The sequence below is a fragment of the Stenella coeruleoalba genome (assembly GCF_951394435.1).
Source record: "Stenella coeruleoalba genome assembly, chromosome: 10".
NCBI classification, from domain to species: domain Eukaryota; kingdom Metazoa; phylum Chordata; class Mammalia; order Artiodactyla; family Delphinidae; genus Stenella; species Stenella coeruleoalba.
Genome location: NC_137156.1, coordinates 30,377,546 through 30,400,659, shown reverse-complemented (window position 1 = coordinate 30,400,659; position 23,114 = coordinate 30,377,546). Strand labels below are relative to the sequence as shown.

At 42.4% G+C, this 23,114-nt stretch overlaps 1 protein-coding gene across 9 annotated transcripts in view; it reads right to left on the bottom strand.

Annotated features, from left to right (window-relative positions):
• Window positions 1-23,114, bottom strand: part of ADGRF5 (adhesion G protein-coupled receptor F5) — a 113,014-nt gene that overhangs the window by 55,377 nt on the left and 34,523 nt on the right. For 7 of the 9 annotated variants that reach the window (XM_079933730.1, XM_079933737.1, XM_079933735.1 and 4 more), the window contains exon 2: window positions 5,995-6,120. In XM_079933730.1, the coding sequence (XP_079789856.1) occupies window positions 5,995-6,096 (102 nt within the window). In that variant the 5' untranslated portion in view covers window positions 6,097-6,120. Of the gene's footprint in view, window positions 1-5,994; window positions 6,121-7,299; window positions 7,473-21,343; window positions 21,737-23,114 lie in introns of those variants that run through there. The other 2 variants (XM_079933731.1, XM_079933732.1) reach the window with 2 other exon arrangements.

Below are 23,114 nucleotides of genomic sequence, written 5' to 3'. Positions count from 1 at the left end.
ACAAGAAACGTTTAACAAGGACCTAGAAGAACTAAAGAGCAAACAAACAATGATGAAAAACACAGTAAATGAAATGAAAAATTCACTAGAAGGGATCAATAGCAGAATAACTGAGGCAGATGAACGGATAAGTGACCTGGAAGATAAAATAGTGGAAATAACTACCGCAGAGCAGAATAAAGAAAAAAGAATGAAAAGAATTGAGGACAGTCTCAGAGACCCCTGGGACAACATTAAATGCACGAACATTCAAATTATAGGAGTCTCAGAAGAAGAAGAGAAAAAGAAAGGGACTGAGAAAATATTTGAAGAGATTATAGTTGAAAACTTCTCTAATATGGGAAAGGAAAGAAGTCCAGGAAGCGCAGAGAGTCCCATACAGGATAAATCCAAGGGGAAACACTCCAAGACACATATTAATCAAACTATCAAAAATTAAATACAAGGAAAAATATTAAAAGCAGCAAGGGAAAAGCAACAAATAACATACAAGAGAATCCCCATAAGGTTAACAGCTGATCTTTCAGCAGAAACTCTGCAAGCCAGAAGGGACTGGCAGGACATATTTAAAGTAATAAAAGGGAAGAACCTACAACCAAGATTACTCTACCCAGCAAGGATCTCATTCAGATTTGATAGATAAATTAAAACCTTTACAGACAAGCAAAAGCTAAGAGAATTCAGCACCACCAAACCAGCTTTACAACAACTGCTAAAGAAACGTCTGTAGGCAGGAAATACAAGAGGAGGAAAAGACCTACAATAACAAAAACAAAACAATTAAGAAAATGATAATAGGAACATACATACGATAATTACCTTAAATGTAAATGGATTAAATGCTGCAACCAAAAGATGTAGACTGGCTGAATGGATACAAAAACAAGACCCATATATATGCTGTCTATAAGAGACCCACTTCAGACCTAGGGACGCATACAGACTGAAAGCGAGGGGACGGAAAAAGATATTCCATGCAAATGGAAATCAAAAGAAAGCTGGAGTAGCAATTCTCATATCAGACAAAATAGACTCTAAAATAAAGACTATTATGAAAGACAAGAAGGACACTACATAATGATCAAGGGATCAATCCAAGAAGAAGATAAAACAATTGTAAATATTTATGCACCCAACATAGGAGCGCCTCAATACATAAGGCACATGCTAACAGCCATAAAAGGGGAAATGGACAGAAACACAATAATAGTAGGGGACTTTAACACCCCACTTTCACCAATGGACAGATCATCCAAAATAAAAATAAATAAGGAAACACAAGCTTTAAATGACACATTAAACAAGATGGACTTAATTGATATTTATAGGACATTCCATCCAAAAACAACAGAATACACTTTCTTCTCAAGTGTTCATGGAACATTCTCCAGGATAGATCATACCTTGGGTCACAAATCAAGCACTGGTAAATTTAAGAAAATTGAAATCATATCAAGTATCTTTTCTGACCACAACGCTATGAGACTAGATATTAATTACAGGAAAAAAAACTGTAACAAAATACAAACCCATGGAGACTAAACAATACATTATGAAATAACCAAGAGATCAATGAAGAGATCAAAGAGGAAACCAAAAAGTACCTAGAAACAAATGACAATGAAAACACGATGACCCAAAACCTATGGGATGCAGCAAAAGCAGTTCTAAGAGGGAAGTTTATAGTATTACAATTCTACCTTAAGAAACAAGAAACATCTCAAATAAACAACCTAACATTACAACTAAAGCAATCAGAGAAAAAAGAACAACAAGAAAAAAAAAACCCCAAAGTTAGCAGAAGGAAAGAAATCATAAAGATCAGATCAGAAATAAATGAAAAAGAAATGAAGGAAACTATAGCAGAGATCAATAAAACTAAAAGCTGGTTCTTTGAGAAGATAAACAAAATTGATAAAACATTAGCCAGACTCATCAAGAAAAAAAGGGAGGACTCACATCAACAGAATTAGAAATGAAAAAGGAGAACTGACAACTGACACTGCAGAAATACAAAGGATCATGAGAGATTACTGCAAGTAACTATATGCCAAAAAAATGGACAACCTGGAAGAAATGGACAAATTCTTAGAAAAGCACAACCTTCTGAGACTGAACCAGGAAGAAACAGAAAATATAAACAGACCAATCACAAAGAATGAAATTGAGGCTGTGATTAAAAATCTTCCAACAAACAAAAGTCCAGGACCAGATGGCTTCACAGGGGAATTCTATCTAACATTTAGAAAAGAGCTAACACCTATCCTTTTCAAACTCTTCCAAAATATAGCAGAGGGAGGAACACTCCCAAACTCATTCTACGAGGCCACCATCACCCTGATACCAAAACCAGACAAAGATGTCACAAAAGAAGAAAACTATAGGCCAATATCACTGATGAAAATAGATGCAAAACCTCAACAGAATACTGGCAAACAGAATCCAACAGCACATAAGAAGGTTCATACACCATGATCAAGTCGGGTTTATCCCAGGAATGCAGGGATTCTTCAATATATGCAAATCAATCAATGTGATACACCATACTAACAAATTGAAGGAGAAAAACCATATGATCATCTCAATAGATGCAGAAAAAGCTTTCGACAAAATTCAACGCCCATTTATGATAAAAACTCTCCAGAAAGTAGGCATAGAGGGAACGTACCTTAACATAATAAAGGCCATATATGACAAATACACAGCCAACATTATTTTCAATGGTGAAAAACTGAAATCATTTCCACTAAGATCAGGAACAAGACAAGGTTGCCCACTCTCACCACTATTATTCAACATACTTTTGGAAGTTTTAGCCCCAGCAATCAGAGAACAAAAAGAAATAAAAGGACTACAAATTGGAAAACAAGAAGTAAAACTGTCACTGTTTGCAGATGACATGATACTATATATAAAGAATTCTAAAGATGTTACCAGAAAACCACTAGAGCTAATTGATGAATCTGGTAAAGTAGCAGGATACAAAATTAATGCACAGAAATCTCTTGCATTCCTATACACTAATAATGAAAAATCTGAAAGAGTAATTAAGTAAACACATCCATTTAATATTGCAACAACAACAATAAAATACCTAGGAATAAACCTACCTAAGGAGACAAAAGACCTGTATGCAGAAAACTATAAGACACTAATGAAAGAAATTAAAGATGATAGAGGGCTTCCCTGGTGGGGCAGTGGTTAAGAATCCGCCTGCCAATGCAGGGGAGATGGGTTCCATCTCTGGTCCGGGAAGATCCCACATGCCGCATAGCAACTAAGCCCATGCGCCACTGCTACTGAGCCTGTGCTCTAGAGCCTGCGAGCCACAACTACTGAAGCCCACATGCCTAGAGAAGCCACCACAATGAGAAGCCCACGCACTGCAACGAAGACCCAACACACCCAAAAATAAATAAATTTATAAAAATAAATAAATAAAGATGATAGAGACAGATGGAGAGATATACCATGTTCTTGGATTGGAAGAATCAACATTGTGAAAATGACTATATTACCCAAGAAATCTACAGGTTCAATGCAATCCCTATCAAACTACCAATGGCATTTTTCACAGAACTAGAGCAAAACATTTCACAATTTGTATGGAAACCCAAAAGACCCTGAACAGCCAAAGCAATCTTGAGAAAGAAAAACGGAGCTGGTGGAATCAGGCTCCCTGAGTTCAGACTATACTACAAAGCTACAGTAATCACGACAGTATGGTACTGGCACAAAAACAGAAATATAGATCAATGGAACAGGATAGAAAGCCCAGAGATAAACCCACGTACATATGGTCACCTTATCTTTGATAAAGGAGACAAGAATATACAATGGAGAAAAGACAGCCTCTTCAATAAGTGGTGCTGGGAAAACTGGACAGCTACATGTAAAAGAATGAAATGAGAACACTTCCTAACACCATGCACAAAAATAAACTCAAAATGGATTAAAGACCTAAATGTAAGGTCAGACACTATAAGACTCTTAGAGGAAAACATAGGCAGAACACTCTATGACATAAATCACAGCAAGATCCTTTTTGATCCACCTCCTAGAGAAATGGAAATAAAAACAAAAATAAACAAATGGGACTTAATGAAACTTAAAAGCTTTTGCACAGCAAAGGAAACCATAAACCAGACGAAAAGACAACCCTCAGAATGGGAGAAAACATTTGCAAATGAAGCAACTGACAAAGGGTTAGTCTCCAAAATATACAAGCAGCTCATGCAGCTCAATATCAAAAAAACAAACAACCCAATCCAAAAATGGGCAGAAGACCTAAATAGACATTTCTCCAAAGAAGATATACAGATTGCCAACAAACACACGAAAGGATGCTCAACATCACTAATCATTAGAGAAATGCAAATCAAATTACAACGAGGTATCACCTCACACTCGTCAGAATGGCCATCATCAAAAAATCTACCAAAAAAAAAAATCTACAAACAATAAATGCTGTAGAGAGTGTGGAGAAAAGAGAACCCTCTTGCACTGCTGACGGGAATGTAAATTGATATAGCCACTATGGAGAACAGCATGGAGGTTCCTTAAAAATCTAAAAATAGAACTACCATATGACCCAGCAACCCCACTACTGGGCATATACCCTGAGAAAACCATAATTCAAAAAGAGTCATGTACCACAATGTTCATTGCAGCACTATTTACAATAGTCAGGAAATGGAAGCAACCTAAGTGTCCATCGACAGATGAATGGATAAAGAAGATGTGGCACATATACACAATGGAATATTACTCAGCCATAAAAAGAAACGAAATTGAGTTATTTGTAGTGAGGTGGATGGACCTAGAGACTGTCATACAGAGTGAAGTAAGTCAGAAAGAGTAAAACAAATACCATATGCTAACACATATATATGGAATTTAAAAATAAATGGTTCTGAAGAAACTGGGGCAGGACAGGAATAAAGATGCAGACATAGAGAATGGACTTGAGGACACGGGGAGGGGGAAGCGTAAGCTGGGATGAAGTGAGAGAGTGGCATGAATGTAAAATAGATAGCTAGTGGGAAGCAGCCTCATAGCACAGGGAGATCAGCTCGTTGCTTTGTGACCACCTAGAGGGGTGGTATAGGGAGGGTGGGAGGGAGACGCAAGAGGGAGGGGATATGGGGGCATATATGCACATATAGCTGATTCACTTTGTTGTACGGCAGAAACTAACACAATATTGTAAAGCAATTATACTCCAATAAGGACGTGAAAAAAATGTATCAGACACAGTTCTAAGGCATCTTATAAATATTAACTAATTTAATTCTCATAGAGATCAGTAAATAAATACTCTTATTTTCATCATTTTACAGATGAGAAAACTGAGACACAGAATCACATCAGTCTCGTGAGATTTCATAAGCAGTAACACGCCCTGTCTCTGGTGCATGGAGTAGCCTAAGGAAAGAAGATCCCAAGGATTCCCACAAGGAACAAGGGGGTACTTATCACCCTCTTGAGTTGAGCTAAACTCCCATTAACTTCCCAAAGGTAAACGACCTGGCTAATTTGTTAGCAAAAAGCCTGGATGATATCTATGGCCCTTTCAACTATATCAGTCTGTGATTATAACACAGACACAAATGAACACCTTTTGAAATGTGTTCTAGTCTGATGCTGGAGTTCAAGTGAATACTTTGAGAGCATAGGTCCTGCTCAGTCCTCAGAATCTGCTTTGTACATGTTGTTGTCAGTTTCACAGGGCGGGGCTTCAGGCCTAGACGTGGCAAATTTTTCAGGAGGGAAGCCAGGAGGATGTTCCCTTGACACTACCACTGATTTCAGAGTGTGGCAAGGTGCAGCCCAGTAGATACCTTAACATCCATTTATGTTCACCACCCCCTCCCACCATTTGTGACATTTTCTCAAAGACCTTAAACATTTGTTTAAAGCAATTTCCGTCTGTGACATTCCCAGGAAATCAGAAAAATGTGACAGGGAAAATACAGCAGACACGGATTTACTCACCGAAGGATAAACAATAGACTCTAAATTCAAGTTCAGTGTAGCTTGGGAAGAAAAAATCACAATAATCATGAAGCACAAAGTGGTTCTCCTTGGGGATTTCATGTCTTCAAGTTTGAGTTGCCTTGCCTGAAATGGAAATAGGATGGTTTAGAGATACAGTAATTCATTTATCAAACACAGAAAGAACTAGCAAACCCTGTCTCAAAGTTTGCACTACAAAAGGACCTTTTCAGTGAAGGGGAGAAAGGAAAAAGCACAAATACATCAAATGTAGACAACGGTGTCTGCTCCAGACCCCAGGTGAGGGAAGGATGGTGTTAGGAAGGATGGGGGTTGGGAGGGCTGGGGATGGTACCTGCAAACAGCACAGAGATGGCAGATGTCTGGGTACCTTTCCTAGAGACATAGAGAAGGAGAGAGGGAAGGAAAGAGAAAGGAGAAAGAGGAAAGAGAGGGAAAGCAAGAAAAAGGGAGAGACTACTCAGTACAAAGTACTTTTAACCTTGTGGTTCAGTACATAGCATATGAACAAAAGGATTCAGAGAACAGTACTTTCCTTTGCTATGTGTGACACAGTCTGATATTTTCAATTCTATTCTATTATCTTACACTATTTTTTTCTTTGAATTCTGGCAGTAAACCATTCCATTGACTTTATGACCCACATTAATGGGCTATGACCCATTAGTATGAAAAATTCTGGACTCAGTCATAAAAATACAAGTTGTATTTTAGAGATTTTTAGAGTGTATAATATGGAACATTGACATATATCTCAATATATTGATTTTTTTATAGCTATCTCTTCACAATGCTAGTAATGAAAACAAACTTTTTCAGCGACCAGATGAATCATTGTTGCATTTGAAAGTTAGAGTATCACGTGGAATAATCCCACCTCTCATGGGTCTGAGGACCACGACAAACTACTTTGTGTAGATTCCTTTCCTTACTGACATTTTTATGTCCATGTGTTTTTGTGAAAAGAATACTTGACTAAGGAGATATGGGTTAGGATCCAGGATGACTACAAACTAATTGCATCCTTGACACTTCTCTGCATCCAGTTTGCTCATCTATGAAATGGGGATACTCAGACCTCCTCTAATTCTCTCACAGACTTCTCTGAGGCTCAGATGTGACTAAAAGCCGTGCAGAGCTCCAGGGATGCCGGCTGCAATGGTTTCATCCTGACCTTAGTGGAATCCAGAGAGCCGCCATCAAGGACAGCCCTTGGTCCAGGCGTTGCCGGGGCCACCAGGGGACCTGGCCAGGATAACACACGGAGAGACAGCCAAGACTTACATGCCAGGGAAGACTGTGTTTCAATCACCAGCTGTCGCTGTCTCCTTTTCCTCTTCCCCAGTGGAAAAGAAGGAAGAATAAGGCCCTGGAAAACTGAGCCAATTTGCAGATCTGGCAATCAAATACATTTTTAAAATTCTACAACTCAACAGCTTTTGGAAAACGCTTTGCAATTTAGGTTACAGGAATAGATATTTAAGACCAGATGCATCTACTGCAGGGAAAGCATAACCACTCATTCCTTGTTGAAGGGAGTAGGCTTTTGTGAGTGTGGAGCAGGCTGATTTAGCCTGGGGATAACAACTGTTTCGGGGATGAATCGGGTATTTTGGAGGGAATTTAATCTTTTTAGGCATTGACTTAGTGCACTGGACTGGCTGGTTCCAGTTTGAGGCAATTAATCAAGGAGACGAATAGTAACTGAATAGTTAATGAGCCTCCCTTAGTACGTGACAGCCATGGAGGGACTCGGGCATTAAAGGAATTCAAGCTGACTCCACGTCTTTCTCTCGTCCCAGTGTTGGCCTTTGTCAGAGTTAGCAAGGATTATCTTGGTCATGATAATGACCAAATAAAGGGTCACAACCTAAATGGTCATGTCTGGCCCTTTTGTATAATAGCCACTGGCCAATACTGTCCACTGTCCCCATCTTCCCCCAGCGTCCCTGGACATAGCTCTTGATGAAACTGACATCCTTTTCTCTGTTGGCCTATTTTGTGGCCACAAAATCCCAATTCAGTAGAAATACGGATACAGGAAGGACTGCACTGTGGGGAGGGGATGTTCTCTGGATACAGAAGAAAGAAAACAGCTACATACAGTCATCAGTTACATGGTAAGGGTGAAGGGCAGGTCCTCCACTTGAAGGAAGAAGGCCATCGTTTCGAGGGAGAGGTAATATTAAAAATATTTGACAACCAATATGGCGCGAGCCTGACCAGTCTGAACAGTGATACCAACTGAAGATCAATTCAGTTTTTAGGGTTCCTGCTACGTTTGGGGAGAGCCTTCTGAAGACACACTATTCTCACCTATATCAATAAGGTCTCAGTAACCGTCCAGCTGTTCTCATCAGTGAGGAATCTAGTGGAGGCGTTTAACTTGGCTAACAGGGAACAGAATCCAACGAAAAGCCCAGAGTAGCAGCCCACGTCAAGGCAATGTATCTTCAGTAGGGCCCCTTTAATGGTAAAGCCCTGAGAAGTTTATATTTATTCCAAATTCCTGGAGTAAATGGCAGAGCACAACTAAGAAACTCAGAGACAAGCAGAGGCAGAAAGGGAAAGGAACATATCTGATGTCATTTCCAATTTCTTTCTCCTTTTACATTATAAATTCTGGACACTGTCTACTAAAACTCACCAACCTATATGAGCCTGCTGTGTCTTAGAAAAAGCTGGGAGATATGACCTCATGCTCAGGAGTAACCCTGGGGAGATGAGCAACTTCCTGGCTCCTCAGACTCTGTCTTCCTGTCTGTGAAGTTAGAAGAGAGGGGGAGGGAAATCAAGCACCCTGACATCATAAGCCTCCTATGCCAGGAAGAAGTCGCCAGGACTCTCAGCATCGCTGCACTTGGAGGACGAGGGCCTGGGTTCCTTGGAGCGGTCTTTAACAGCATTCTCTTTTGGAGGGATGTGGGCCAGAAACATTCATCGTGAAACTGACCTGAAACACATCAGGGAACGGTTCTCCCAAATCTTCTAAACAACCAGTGCTTCAGATCAGCTGGTCTCCAGGAAACCCTTCATCAGCCCTGAGCTGCAGCAATTTGATGGAGGGGGTGGGAGCAGGAGTGAAGAGGCTTGTACACCTTGCACGTTTAGAAGCCTGTTCTTGAAATGACCACATCTGCGTGGTCTGATGACCCAATGTCATCATCAATTTATGATTCCAAGCTCCGTATAAATAGGGCAATCGTGAGACTCGTTCTGGGAATGATTTCCTAAGCTCTACACAACTCTGCCCTCCTGTGCTCTCTGGTGTTCTCAGCCCCTCTCCCCTGGGGACCCCAGCCTGGATACTCTCCTTGGCTCCCCCTGGGGAGAAGGAAGGCAAGAGGTGAAAGCAAGCCCACATTTGATCAGCCTCTGCCCAGGTGCCTCGTCCTTCCTCCAGCCCAGGGCTCCGCTCCTGGCTTGGTCCCTGAGCACAGCCCCTCCCCTTAACATTGCCTGGGTACCACCACCCTGGAAGGAAGTTCCCTGGAGTATTTGAACATCATCTGCTTAAATGGTTCTTATCCCTGCCTGCACGTCAGAACAAGCACCTGGGGAATTTCTCTTTTTTTTTTTTTCCTCTTTTCATTTGTTTATTTGTTGTTTTAATATCATGCCAGACCAATTAAATGAGCATTTCTGGCAGGGTAGGGAACTGAGCATCTGTATCTGTCCCAGCTGTTTCTGATGCAGAGGGAGGTTTGAGGTCTGCAGGTCCACATTTTCAGCATCCCATTGCTCTACCCACACTCCTGTCACTTTCCATCACCAGCCTATGGTCCTCTGTCTACTAAAGAAACTACATAGAAACAGAATCTTAAGGGGGATGCATTTAGGAGGCAGTCAATCAATGGTGGATGAATGAATGGTTTCATGGGATTATGGACTCAAATGTGATCTACCAATAGTTTTTGATGCAATTAAGCAGCCAAGTCTGTTATTTGAGGTTGTATTATATATCTCACATAGAATCAATCACGGTGCACAATTACGAACCAACAAACACTGAGAACTTTCTGTAGGCCTAAATTCATGCCACGCATTCATGGATTGACATGAGTCATGGTCCTTGTTCCTAAGAAGTTCTCAATCTCATCGGGAAGGCATGCAACAGAGACTGGAAGAAAAAATGTAAGTTTAAAAGATGCTATTTACTAATCGCCTACTAGGTACCAGGCACAGCCCTCAGTGCCATTACTATGTTCATTCACTTAATTTGCCTCTCACAATAAGCCTGTGAGGTAGGTGTTTTAATCCTAATTCATAGATGAGGACGTGAAGGGTCTCAGAGAGGTTACCGTACTGACCCAGGCGGCCCAGCTAGTAAGTAACAGAGTGAGAATCGCCCCCAACTTGGCCTGTCTCCAATGTGAGCTGCAGTGTGAAGGGATGAGATGACTGGAGGAGGTTGGACAGGGGGAAGTTGGGTGAGTTTGGGAGTGACCGAGGTCGCCAACCAGACCCTGAAGGATGGGTAACGTTTTAATGTAAAACGGAAAAAGAAAAGAGAATCCCAGGCAAAGGAGGAGAGCCTAAGCAGAGGCCCTTGTCTCTGTTTAAAGGGAACAAAGCAGCCTGAAGGGCGATGTTCAGCTGTCCCTTGAATTCCTTGTGGACGTTGCCTTGGTCAGCTTGTCCAACCACTGTGACGAAGGCTCAGCCACGGTCCCTGGGTGTGCATTGCTCTCCTGAGCGATCACCATCAACAGAGAAGGCAGAGCTACTTTTTGCTCTGACTTGGAAAGAAAATGAATGTAAGGACATTAGGGGTCCAGTGATTCTCTCCTTCCTATAACAGACTGTAGTGGAAAGAGCACTAGCTTTGATGCAAAACAGGCCTATGTTCTGATTCCAGCTCCATCACTTAGTAACTGTTGGTGAGACACTTAACCCCATGGAGCCTCAGTTTCCTGATGTGAATAATGGGGATCACAGTACCCGCTTTGCAGCATTGTTGTAAAGATTAGAGATTGTGCCCACGAAGCACAAGAAAGCCTGGTCACAGCTGAATTTCTTAAGGGCTGAGTTGTGTCCTCCAAAATTAATGTGTTGAATTCCAACACCTCAGCAGCTCAGAATGTGACCTTATTTGGAGACAGGGTCTTTAAAGAGGTCATTGCATCAAAATGAGGTCATATGGGTGGGGCCCTAATCCAATATATCCAGTGACCATGTAAGAGGAGATTAGGACACAGACCCACGCAGAGGAATGACCACATGAAGACACCAGAGGAAGACAGCATCTACAAGCCAAGGAGAGAGGCTTCTGAAGAAACCAATTCTGCCAACACCTTGATTTCAGACCTCCAAGCTCCAGAACTGTGAGAAAATAAATTTCTGTTGTTTAAGCTACCCAATCTGCAGGACTTTATTACAGTGTTCCTAGCAAACTAATACAGAATTCAATAAAAATGATATCTCTTTTTATTTTTTATCACTCAAAAAGTGTGAGTGTGGCCCTCTGGTCTGCTGCCCAGTATTTACTATTTACTCTGGGAATGTTTTTATGAAAATTGAAAAATGGATTATTGGTGTGTCTGAATAGAGCATAAAACATACACAGTTTAAAACTGAAAGACAAACGAGAATTCATGTCTAGTTCAAGCACTCTTGCCAGCCCTCTACAAACACACACACACACACACACACATACTAACACACACACACACATGCACGCACGCACACCTCTTAGTTTTTTAGATGAGAAAACTAGGGCCTGGCAAGGGCTATGTGTCTCAAAGGCAGCTAGGGGTTGAGTCAGTCAGGACTGAAGAACTCAACCAAGGATTCTTAAAATTCTATCAATAGATAATAATGTTGTCCTACAGTCAGACAAGTTGTTTGTGATAGGATGGTGGAGAATAATTATCAGCAATGAAGATGGTGATGATGCTGATGGTGATGATGATGCTGATGGTGATGCTGGTGATGCTGATGGTGATGATGCTGATGGTGATGATGATGCTGATGGTGATGCTGATGGTGATGATGATGGTGATGATGGTGATGCTGATGGTGATGATGCTGATGGTGATGAGAATGCTGATGGTGATGATGATGGTGATGATGGTGGTGATGATGGTGATGCTGATGGTGATGCTGATGGTGATAGATCCCTGTCATTTACTGGATCTGTTTCAGGCATGGTGCTAAGCTCTCTCCGAGGATTATGTCATTTAACCCTTTCAATGATCCTATGATACCACTAAATTATCCCTAATTATTCCATATTCAAAAATGGAAATGGAAGGTTAGAAGGATGAGTAGCTCACCAAGATTGCACAGTTGATATGTGGTAGTGACAAAATTATAAATTTTGCAATCTATTCCATTGGGAAAAGGTACCATTTGGCCTATGAGATCTTCTCAGTGGGATATCAGTAAGACTAAATGAAATACTTTCTCTATATGGACCTTAGACCAGGCAACTGAATTCTAGCCTCACTTTGGCACTGATTGGTTCGTGAACTGGGGCAAGTCACTTCACCTCGCTGAGTCTCAGTTTTCTTTTCAGCAAAGCCAGGGAGCTGATGGCCCCTGGTGACTTCAAATTTGGGGTAGAGGAATTGTCCTCTGAAGGTACCAAAATTTCTCACAATTATTTCAAATCCATTGTAACCTCACTTAGGCTTCTGAGCCTAATCGTAACTATCTCTTGCACTTATCTCTCACATCTCTGGTTGACTACACAAGTCCAGGCCTTCACTGCCCCTCACATGCACCACTGCGATGGCTGGATTCTTTTCCTCTCTGTGCATCACCTATGTAGATGCAAGATTGACCTTCTGGAAGTGCTCTTCTCATGTGTTACCTCTGTTCAGCTCCCAGCTGCCTTCGGAACAAAGGCAATGGCTTTTGCTGATGCTGAAGGCCTCATGACCTGGAGCTGGCTTATTTAATAAGCACCTATCATATTTTCACTACTGTAGCTGGTTGCTTTTTCATAATTTAAAATAGTGCAAGAGATTTCCCAGTGTTCATGCAAAAGTAATAATATGAACATTAATCTTTGAGACTTAATCCTGGGAGTGGGGAAGGGTAGTTATTACGGTCAAACTATTTTTCAGTGTTTGGCAAAACCAAAGTAATCCTGTCATCATTTACTTGGTTTCTTGGTCTCCCTTTTTTTCCTGTCCCTTTGCCTCAACATAATCACCACATATTTAAATTCTATCCACCCTTTAATGCTCAGGCAGACGACTGCCTCCTGGTTGGAGATTCCCTGCTCTGTTCAGCTATAAATGGGAGGTCAGGACTTGTGAATGTGGTGGGCACATAAAACTCAAGGTATTTGGTTAAAAAGTGGAGGAGAGAGTAGCGATTCTTCCCATAGGTAAACTGCTTGGTTTCTGTGTCATGCACAGAAGGTGATGTTATATGCATGGCTTTCTTTTTAAGAAAGGAAGAATTGCATTGCATGCTAGGACACTAACAGGGGAAAGCCATGCATCTTACTAATCCTTGGCCTGTGTGTGACTAACTAGACAGGTATTGTATCCTTTGAAAAAGCCAATGGTATATCTTCCTATGCCCCGTTCCCTATGTTCTGGGGCACATATATCTATATTATGCTACTACTAGAGAATAATTCAAAGCAGAGTTCCTCCTGATGGCAGGTGATGAATGGTAGTATGAAATTTCAGGACTTCCATTGCAAATTTGACTGAGATTATTATTCTTTGCTCAGGGTTGCAATTAAGACAGGATGTCATCAAGAACCTCCCTCCTGAATTGCAGAAGTGCAGATTAAAAGTCCTCAAGGACGACTTTAAGAGCCTGCCTTCACAGATCTGCATTTTCAAACACAGAAGTGATAAAACTTACCTTTGCTGACCTTATCTAATGAGATGATTCATCCGTCACACATGCAGAACTATAAGCTAAATATTTATTTAACACAAACACGAAACACAATACCAATGAAAGAACTGCCTTGAAATTTTTTTTTTCTATTTAATTTTCCTTTGCCTTAAAATAAAGTCCTGCAGTAGCATTGTGTCAGGGTCGCTCAGTCCTATCAGATTACAGAGGAACATTTGTTTGTACACAATGGGGTCAAGCTTTCTAAAACACACTGCACATGTGTGTGGCATTGATAACCTTTTATCCTTCTTTCCTTGTTGTAAATCACTGGAGGATTTTAACCTTTGAGCAAGAGATTGCCATCTCCACGAAAACATTAAGTTCCTAACTCTGCTCTTATCTCAACCATCTTGCTACTTTCATTTACCACATGGAGGGGTTTCCCTAAGCCCTGGCAAGACAATGCATTTCGACTGCCATATGGGGTTGGCTGCCAGGCTGTTTAGAGCCTCAGGGGACTTGGGTGTTGGTCCAAACCTTTACAGTTCTGTGGTTCTACTCTTTAGGAGGTGAGATTCAAAATAATAGAGTATTCTAATAACAACAATAGTGGCCCAATCAGAGCAGTCCCTGGTCGCTGCAAGAGCAGAGGCCTCGGGGCCCTCATTGCCAGTTAGTGGGGAGGTCTGTGCAAGGGTCCAAGGCAAGCAACCCAGTGACCGAGGCAGAGCGGGGAGGGGGCACTTCGGACAGTCCAGGGGCCCCGGGGCAGCAGTTATTTATCTACCTTGTGGTTTCAATTATTCCAACATTTTAATATTTGGAGGGGCCATCTTAGCCCTCTGTGTTCCCTCCGTTCCCAGCCCCCATTCACTCCATATCTCTGACATCAGGCATTGGTGTCCTGAGCCAGTGACTTCACTTCTCTTAAATTTCCATTTTGTTAGACTTTAAGAATAATGTCTGTATGTGTGCCACTTAAAATGAAAAAAGTATTATTTTTCCCCCCAAATACAGTACCCTGAGAAGTCATGGCCATTCCAAAACTTCCTTAATCTGGTTGGTCTGACTTTAGTCCTCACCTTATTATGAAAGGTATTTTCTAAAGGGTAAGCTGGGACAAAGTGAGAGAGAGGCATGGACATAGATACACTACCAAACATAGATAGCTAGTGGGAAGCAGCCGCATAGCACAGGGAGATCAGCTCGGTGCTTTGTGACCACCTAGAGGGGTGGGATAGGGAGGGTGGGAGGGAGGGAGATGCAAGAGGGAGGAGATATGGGGATGTATGTAGATGTATAACTGACTCACTTTGTTATAAAGCAGAAACTAGCACACCATTGTAAAGCAATTATACTCTAATAAAGATGTTCTAAAAAAAAAAAAAGTATTTCCTTTTTTTTTTTTTTTTTTTTTGGTGGTACGCGGGCCTCTCACTGCTGTGGCCTCTCCCGCTGCGGAGCACAGGCTCCAGACGCGCAGGCTCAGCGGCCATGGCTCACGGGCCCAGCCGGTCCGCGGCATGTGGGATCTTCCCGGACCGGGGCACGAACCCGCGTCCCCTGCATCGGCAGGCGGACTCTCAACCACTGCGCCACCAGGGAAGCCCACATCTGTAGTGTTAATTATCAGTTTAACTTTATTTCCACCTTGATCTCTTTGCTAAATATTAGGAGCATCTTTCCAACTGGACTATTCCACCTGGGTGTAAATTCAGCTCACCCAGAACTAATGTGTCTCTTCTCTCCTAACCCACCTCTTCCCAGGTTTGCCAGCTGCTGGCTTCATTCTTCAGTTTCACAGACTCACAACCCCACAGGTATTCCTGGTTACACGAATCGAGGGCAGGAGTCGGGGGAGCAATTCAACCATTCGCTAAGTCCTGTAAATACCTCCACTGCCATGTTTTCTTTTCCTCGGCCTCCATATTGGTGTGGACATTACCATCTCATCATTATCACTATCACCGGGATGACTGCAGCAATCTCCTGAACCCTCCCTCCTTTCCTCCCTGTCCAATATCCAATACCATCAGCTGATTCTTTTGCCTAGAACACTATTTTTCATAGATTGCTACTGTACCACATTCAAGTACTCTGAACATTCTCAAATGCTCAGAGAATTCACCTGGCAAGCATGGTCACCGCAACCTAAGGAAAACCCAGCCCTGCTACATTTTTCTTCCGTGACACTTGGATACAGAACAGGCTGACCTACTCACAAGCTGTTATTGTACCTTTTTTGCAAAATGTGTCCCAAATATTAACAACAAATATTGGTTGAATGGATTGCTAGCTCTTAGCTTCTTCTCACACTATTCGTGGCAGCTGAAATGACCCACTCCTCCCTTCTGAGATTTACTCATTATTTCAGGTCTTGCTTATTCCCTTAGTAACAACAGTTGCTATCATTTTTCAAGCCCTCGCTATATGCTGGCATTAGACTAAGCGCTCTGCATGTACTAGGCTCATTTAATCCTTAAATCCTATATTGTTTGAAATAGCAATATCCCCATTTTACTGATGGAGAAACTGAGACTTCGGTAGATTAAATCACACCCCCCAAGTCACACAGTATGTAGCCAACTCTGTTGCCCAATCCGAGCTCTTACCCTTTATAGCGCATGCCTCTTTTCTTGTCTTTCGAGCGATACATCATTCTTTGGACTACTCTGCATTGCTCTCCTCCGCTACTCTGCTGGCCCTGGCATTGGGATTTTTTGCAGCACTGTTGTGGTTTTTGGAGCACAGCGTAGGAATTAGGCCTCTGGACCGGTAAGTCAGGCTGCCTGAGCTGGAATCCCAACCTCCCTACTTGCCAGCTTTGTGTGCCTCGGGCAACTTACTTAAAACTCTGTGTCCTTTTGTCTATAAAGTACGTATTATAATAGTACCTGAGGTATTGGATTATTGGAATAACTATATGACTTAACAGTCTTTGTAAAGCACTGAACACAGTGCCTGGCACATAATAAGTACTCAGTAAATATTACCTGTTATTATTAAAATTCCCAAGGCCTGTGCCTTGCCTCCCATTCCGAGTATAAGCTGATTAAAGGAAAGGATTCTCTGTCTTTGTAATTCCACAGCTCTTTGCACACCTATCACCGTAAATGCTTCCACTAAGCTGTGACTTTAAAGGTTTCACCTTTGTGATTTTCTTTTAGGAAACAGGCAAGACGCCAGTTATTTTAACCATCATCACTAGAATCAGACAACGTGAGTTGAAATGCTGAGCTGGTAAATAACGTGTGAATTCATAGCGCCTCAACACAGATATTTAACCCAACAAGCCTTCCTGCAGCACCTACTCTGTGTTGAAACTCCCAGGACCTGGGGAAACTGAGGCTGAGAGGCCCCACCCCCACCCAGTGCTCCTTATAAAGGAGACAAAGATTACAGCGATGAGTGATACTAATTTGGATTTTACTGAGAAATGTCAGCGAGGAAGTTTCTAGGGACACATCTTCTGATTAAAAAACAGCTCTGGGGATTCCCTGATGGCGCAGTGGTTAAGAATCCACCTGCCAATGCAGGGGACACAGGTTCGAGCCCTGGTCCAGGAAGATCCCACATGCCGCGGAGCAACTAACCCCGTGAGCCACGACTGCTGAGCCCACGTGCCACAACTACTGAAGCCCACGCACCTAGAGCCCGTGCTCTGCAACAAGAGAAGCCACTGTAATGAGAAGCCCAGGCACCACCACGAAGAGTAACACCCGCTCGCCACAACTACAGAAAAGCCCGCGCGCAGTAACGAAGACCCAACTCGGCCAAAAATAAATAAGTAAATAAATAAAATCTATTAAAAAAACCCAAACAGCTCTGAATTATTGTCTATCCATCTATAGATCAATCCAGAAAGTGGCAGATCATGCAAAGGATAATTAGTATTTCTTTTTCTGGGAACTGAGACACATGTTAAAATGACACTGAGTAGAATAGATGACCCCCACCCCCGTAGTCATTTGGCGGCAGAAGAGCACGTCCTGTTTACCTAGAACATTTCATCTGATTTTGTAAACTCTGCAAGTAACAGGGAGCCCATGAATCTGCAGGGAAGCCAGTGGGGTTGTTCTGATTTAAACTTGAAAGGCAGTGCCATTGTCTGGGGAGTAGAGATGCCTCTTCATTCTCACCTGCAGACGTGAGACGGGACTGTTCCTCTCATAAATAGGGCCGCCAGAATCCTAATCCATGATGTTCACAGCTGCTGGGACTCCTGCCCCCAACTTCTCAGCTCCATGAAGCGGTTATCACTTCTGCTTCTCAATTTAGACTTTATCTCTTACAGTTTGGACTCAGTGGTTCTCAACCCTCACTGCATAACAGAATCACTTTGGAGGTTTAAAAACAAACGAACCACACAAAAAAACCATGCCCGAGCCGTTTCCCCAGAGATTCTGACTCAGTTGTTCCAGGGAAGTGTCTGGGCATCGTTTTCTTTTTGTTAAGTTTCTGGGGGTGATACCAATGGACAGCAGGCATTAGAATCTGCTAAAATCTGGACCAGGCAATAGCTTAATCTGCCTACAGACTTCCAGCACAACTGGGAATCCATGTTGCTACCAAGTTGATAGAATCTAGCCAATCCCATTCATTCTCTATTCCACATGACTTTTATCCTTATGTTGGAAAGGCAGACATCTGGGCTTCTTCTTATTTCAGTGCCCCCAAAAGATTAATTGTGAGATGCTGAGCAAACAACGAAACCTCTGAGCCTCTCATTTTTGTATTCCATAAAATGGGAACAAGTTACCTGCTTTACCTATGACATGGTGAGGATGAGGCGGTCTCTGTCAGGGGCTAGCACTGCGCAGTAGGGTAAAATGATTAACTGAATTACCCTGAGAAAGAGTCAAGGCAGGCAAATTTAACAGGATGGTCAAGAAAGCACCAGAGAATGTCCAAAATCAGCAGGGCCAACTGGCCCTCTAGTTTGGGGTAGAGAAGCCTTGGGAAGGGCAAGAAGATGCCAAGTAGCAACTGAAAGTATTTTGTGATTATTCTTGGACTTGACGTTGCTCATGCAACTTCATTCCAGATCCTCTCTCCATGACCCATACCGACTAGTTCACAGTGCTTTCTTCTTATTCACTTGTCTCATAATAATGTATGGAAGGAAAAAAAAAAAAAGGCCACCTTTTTACAGAAAGCTAGAAGAAATAGAAAATGAACCCATCTGTTAAACCCAACTATTATCCACTAAATGAAAAGGGAATCTCTCCCACACTCTCCCCATTTTCCCAGAGCCAACCACTTAATCTAGCTGGCTAGCTATCATCTATCTATCCACCCATCCATCCATCCATCTATCTATCTGGTTAATTTTCTTTTCTTTTATTTTCCAGAACAGAATGCCTTTGATGGCCTTCAGGAGAGAGGCCCAAGCTACTAGTTGAAAAATCTAGAATTTAATCCCTGGGAAATTGTAATGAATACTATTAGTTGCCAAAACCAACACAAAAATAATAATGCTGAAAATGAATAAAACTCTTCCAAACTTTTCTAAATATTAAAAGAGCTGTTCACATTCCCCATGTATTAGTTTTTCTTTCCAGCGAGAGGAAGGTATTGTTAAAGAACAATACATGGATCTGACAAGGCGAATTTCTTGTACTCCTATGTGCCCTGACTTGTCCTAAGAGCTGGGAAGACAGAAAAACAAGTCATTTAACTGGTAACATACACAGCAAACAACTGATGGGATAACTTTGGGGAGGGAAAAAAACTAATGCATATCGGGTGTGCGGGACTTGAAAAATTGTTAGGCATAGTCTATTATAGTACGAATATAGTCATGCATTACTTGTGTAATTCAAAAATGAAAGGCCCCAAACATTAGCCCTTTATGAAGGGAAAAACTGAGCTGCAGTGAAGTGGTGTGGCCTGGCTTTCTACAAAGTACAAGAAAACATGGTTTAAACCCAATCCAAAAATGGGCAGAAGACCTAAATAGACGTTTCTCCAAAGAAGACATACAGATGGCCAAGAGGCACATGAAAAGCTGCTCAACATCACTAATCATTAGAGAAATGCAAATCAAAACTACAATGAGGTTTCACCTCACACCTGTTAGAATGGGCATCATCAGAAAATCTACAAACAACAAATGCTGGAGAGGGTGTGGAGAAAAGGGAACCCTCTTGCACTGCTGGTGGGAATGTAAATTGATACAGCCACTATGGAGAACAGTATGGAGGTTCCTTAAAAAACTAAAAATAAAACTACCATATAACCCAGCAATCCCACTACTGGGCATATACCCTGAGAAAACCATAATTCAAAAAGAGTCATATGCAAAAATGTTCATTGCAGCTCTATTTACAATAGGCAGGACATGGAAGCAACCTAAGTGTCCACTGACAGATGAATGGATAAAGAAGATGTGGCACATATATACAATGGAATATTACTCAGCCATAAAAAGAAACGAAATTGAGTTATTTGATTGAGGTGGATGGACCTAGAGTCTGTCATACAGACTGAAATGTCAGAAACAGAAAAACAAATACCGTATGCTATGCTAACACATATATATGGAATCTAAAAAAAAAAAGGTTCTGAAGAACCTAGGGGCAGGGCAGGAATAAAGACGCAGACATAGAGAATGAACTTGAGGACACAGGGAGGGGGAAGGGTAAGCTGGGACGAAGTGAGAGAGTGGCATGAGTGTAAAATAGGTAGCTAGTGGGAAGCAGCCACATAGCACAGGGAGATCAGCTCTGTGCTTTGTGTCCACCTAGAGGGGTGGGATAGGGAGGGTGGGAGGGAGATACAGAGGAAGGAGATATGGGGATATATGTGCACGTATAGCTGATTCACTCTGTTGTACGGCAGAAACTAACACAACATTGTAAAGCAATTATACTCTAATAAAGATGTTAAAAAAAAAGGTTTAAGCAAACCACACATCATAGGGCATTTCCTTCCTTCTAGAACACTCGAGACAAGCCTGCCTGCTCTTGATCCCAGCACTTTTCCTGACATCCTTCCCAGCGCTGACCTGCAAACCCCCTTTCCCCTCAGTCTGGGTGGGGCAGCATCTTACATTTCACATTCCCAGGACTGCCTGGGACCTGAGGATACCCATGGCCCTCCTGCTACACTCGGGGTAGCCTCCCCTGCTGCCTGGCATGGAAACACTCATATAGCAATTCAAAAATACTCTGGTCTTTACGGTATTTTCTGGCTCAGGGATGGGAAAACTCATTAAAAAGAAAGAAAAAGAAAAGGAAAGCTTTTTTTATTTTAGAGGAAATCCTAAAAGCATCCCAGCTCACTGCCTGACACTCAGTCTCCCTAAACGCAGTGTCACCAACTTAACCAACAGCCTGCATGCAAAATGCCCTTGACCAGACATGCTCTGTGCTCCCAACACACATGTCACAGCTACAGAAAAGAAAATCAGGCAGAGGGTCGTAACTGAAAGATGACTTAAAGCAGTGTCAGAGTGACCTAGCTGCCCCTGAGATCTTGCTACAAAGAGAGACAGACCCCCATTAGGAGAAATGCCTGTTACCTTCCCAGCACCGTTGTCCCAGGCCGGCTCCTGCTCTGATCAGACGTCTAACAAACTTCCAGGTCTCCACTACGAGGCCATTCACCCCACAGCCTCATGCTCGGTGAAGGGAGAGTCAAGCAGGACTCGTCGGGAGGGCTCAGGCAGGTCCGGCAGCTCCAAGCCGAGCTTAGTCTCGCTGCTGACCAGTGCCTTCCTGCCGTGGTCCTCCGAGCCTCACAGGGCCATCCCCGATGGCTAGCCGCTGTTTGAAAGCAAGAAGTGATTTCTGGTCCTCTTCCCTGGATGGCGCATGCGATTTCCCTCACGCCCATGGGAAGTCCTTCAGGTCATTCTTATCTGGAAACCTATTCACTGAGTGGCCAGACTTGTTTGGCCAATGCCCTAGTTTTTGTTTTCCTTTCTCCAAGAAAAAGTTCAGAAAATGAAATCAGAGAGAACCCCAAATGTGTTAGAGCTCGTGGCCGGTGTAGGATGCCTGGTTTAAACCTTTGAAAGATGTCCACTAAATGAGATTGCGTTTTCAGAAAGGAAATTACAATTATCAATGAGTTTCCTTTCTAGTGGCACCAAGAAATCAGAGATTTAAAAAGTCTTGAATACGAGAAGACCTAGTGAGGTTGTTTAGTCCTAGCCCTGGGCTTAAGGGAGGGTTGCACTTCAAATATGTCACATTCAGGGGCATCCAGTTCTCCCAGATTTCCAGGGAAACTCTATGAATATTTGTGTATCTAACTACAAATTCTGTAACACTTAAAATATCATCTCAGTAACACTAATGTTTAAAGATAAGGAGATAGCTGGAAAAAGGCAGGTTGGCAGGCTGCAGTCAGGTGGTTGGGTTTAAAATAAATTAGAATCACTATGTATAAAATAGATAGTCAGTGAGAACCTACTGCATAGCGCAGGGAACTCTACTCAATGCTCTGTGGTGACCTAAACGGGAAGGAAATCCAAAAAAGAGGGGATACACGTATACATATAGCTGATTCACTTTGCTGTACAGCAGAAACTAACACAACATTGCAAAGCAACTATACTCCAATAAAAAATTTTTAAAAATTGAATTAGAATCAGAATCAGAGTTTTTGAGCTGAAAGTGACCTTACTCATCCTCTTTTTACAAGGGAGGAAACTGAGGTTCAAAGAGAAACAGTGATTTGCCCAAGGTCAGAACACAGATGGGAAGTAATAGGTGGTCATCTAATTGTTCTTAAACTTCAGCATGGGGAATGAGCTTCAATTTCCTACTCTAAAACGCTGCCCACAGAAAGTCTGATGAATGGCTCCTGTTCTAGAGCCCAGGAATCTGCATTGTAAGTGCTCCAGTAAGTCTGACGCAGGCCGTCCCCAGACCTCATTGAAAGAAACCCTCCTAGTGTCAGGACTGTGTGTCAGTGCCAGGACCCCAGAGTCAGACTGTAGGGGTTCAAACCATAGGGCCACTGATTCCTATTTCTGTGGCCTTGGACATGTTATGAGACCTCACTGAGACTCAGTTATATTATGTGTGAAAGTGGAATAATAATACTGCTGAGGCAGTATATTCTATAGGCTCTGATAAAAGCCTGGCATAGAGGAAGAGCTCCGAACTGGAGAGCTGGGCTCGAATCCTCCAAGCTCATGGGGCTTCCCTGTCCCACACCGTCTCCTTCCCTCCTCACCAGCCTTCCTTTCCAGCCAGAGCTATCGCCCCGAAGGCAAGTCAGCAACCACCAGTCGTACTCAGGCTGGGGGCAATGGTGAAGTATTTTGGCAAAAACAAGATGAA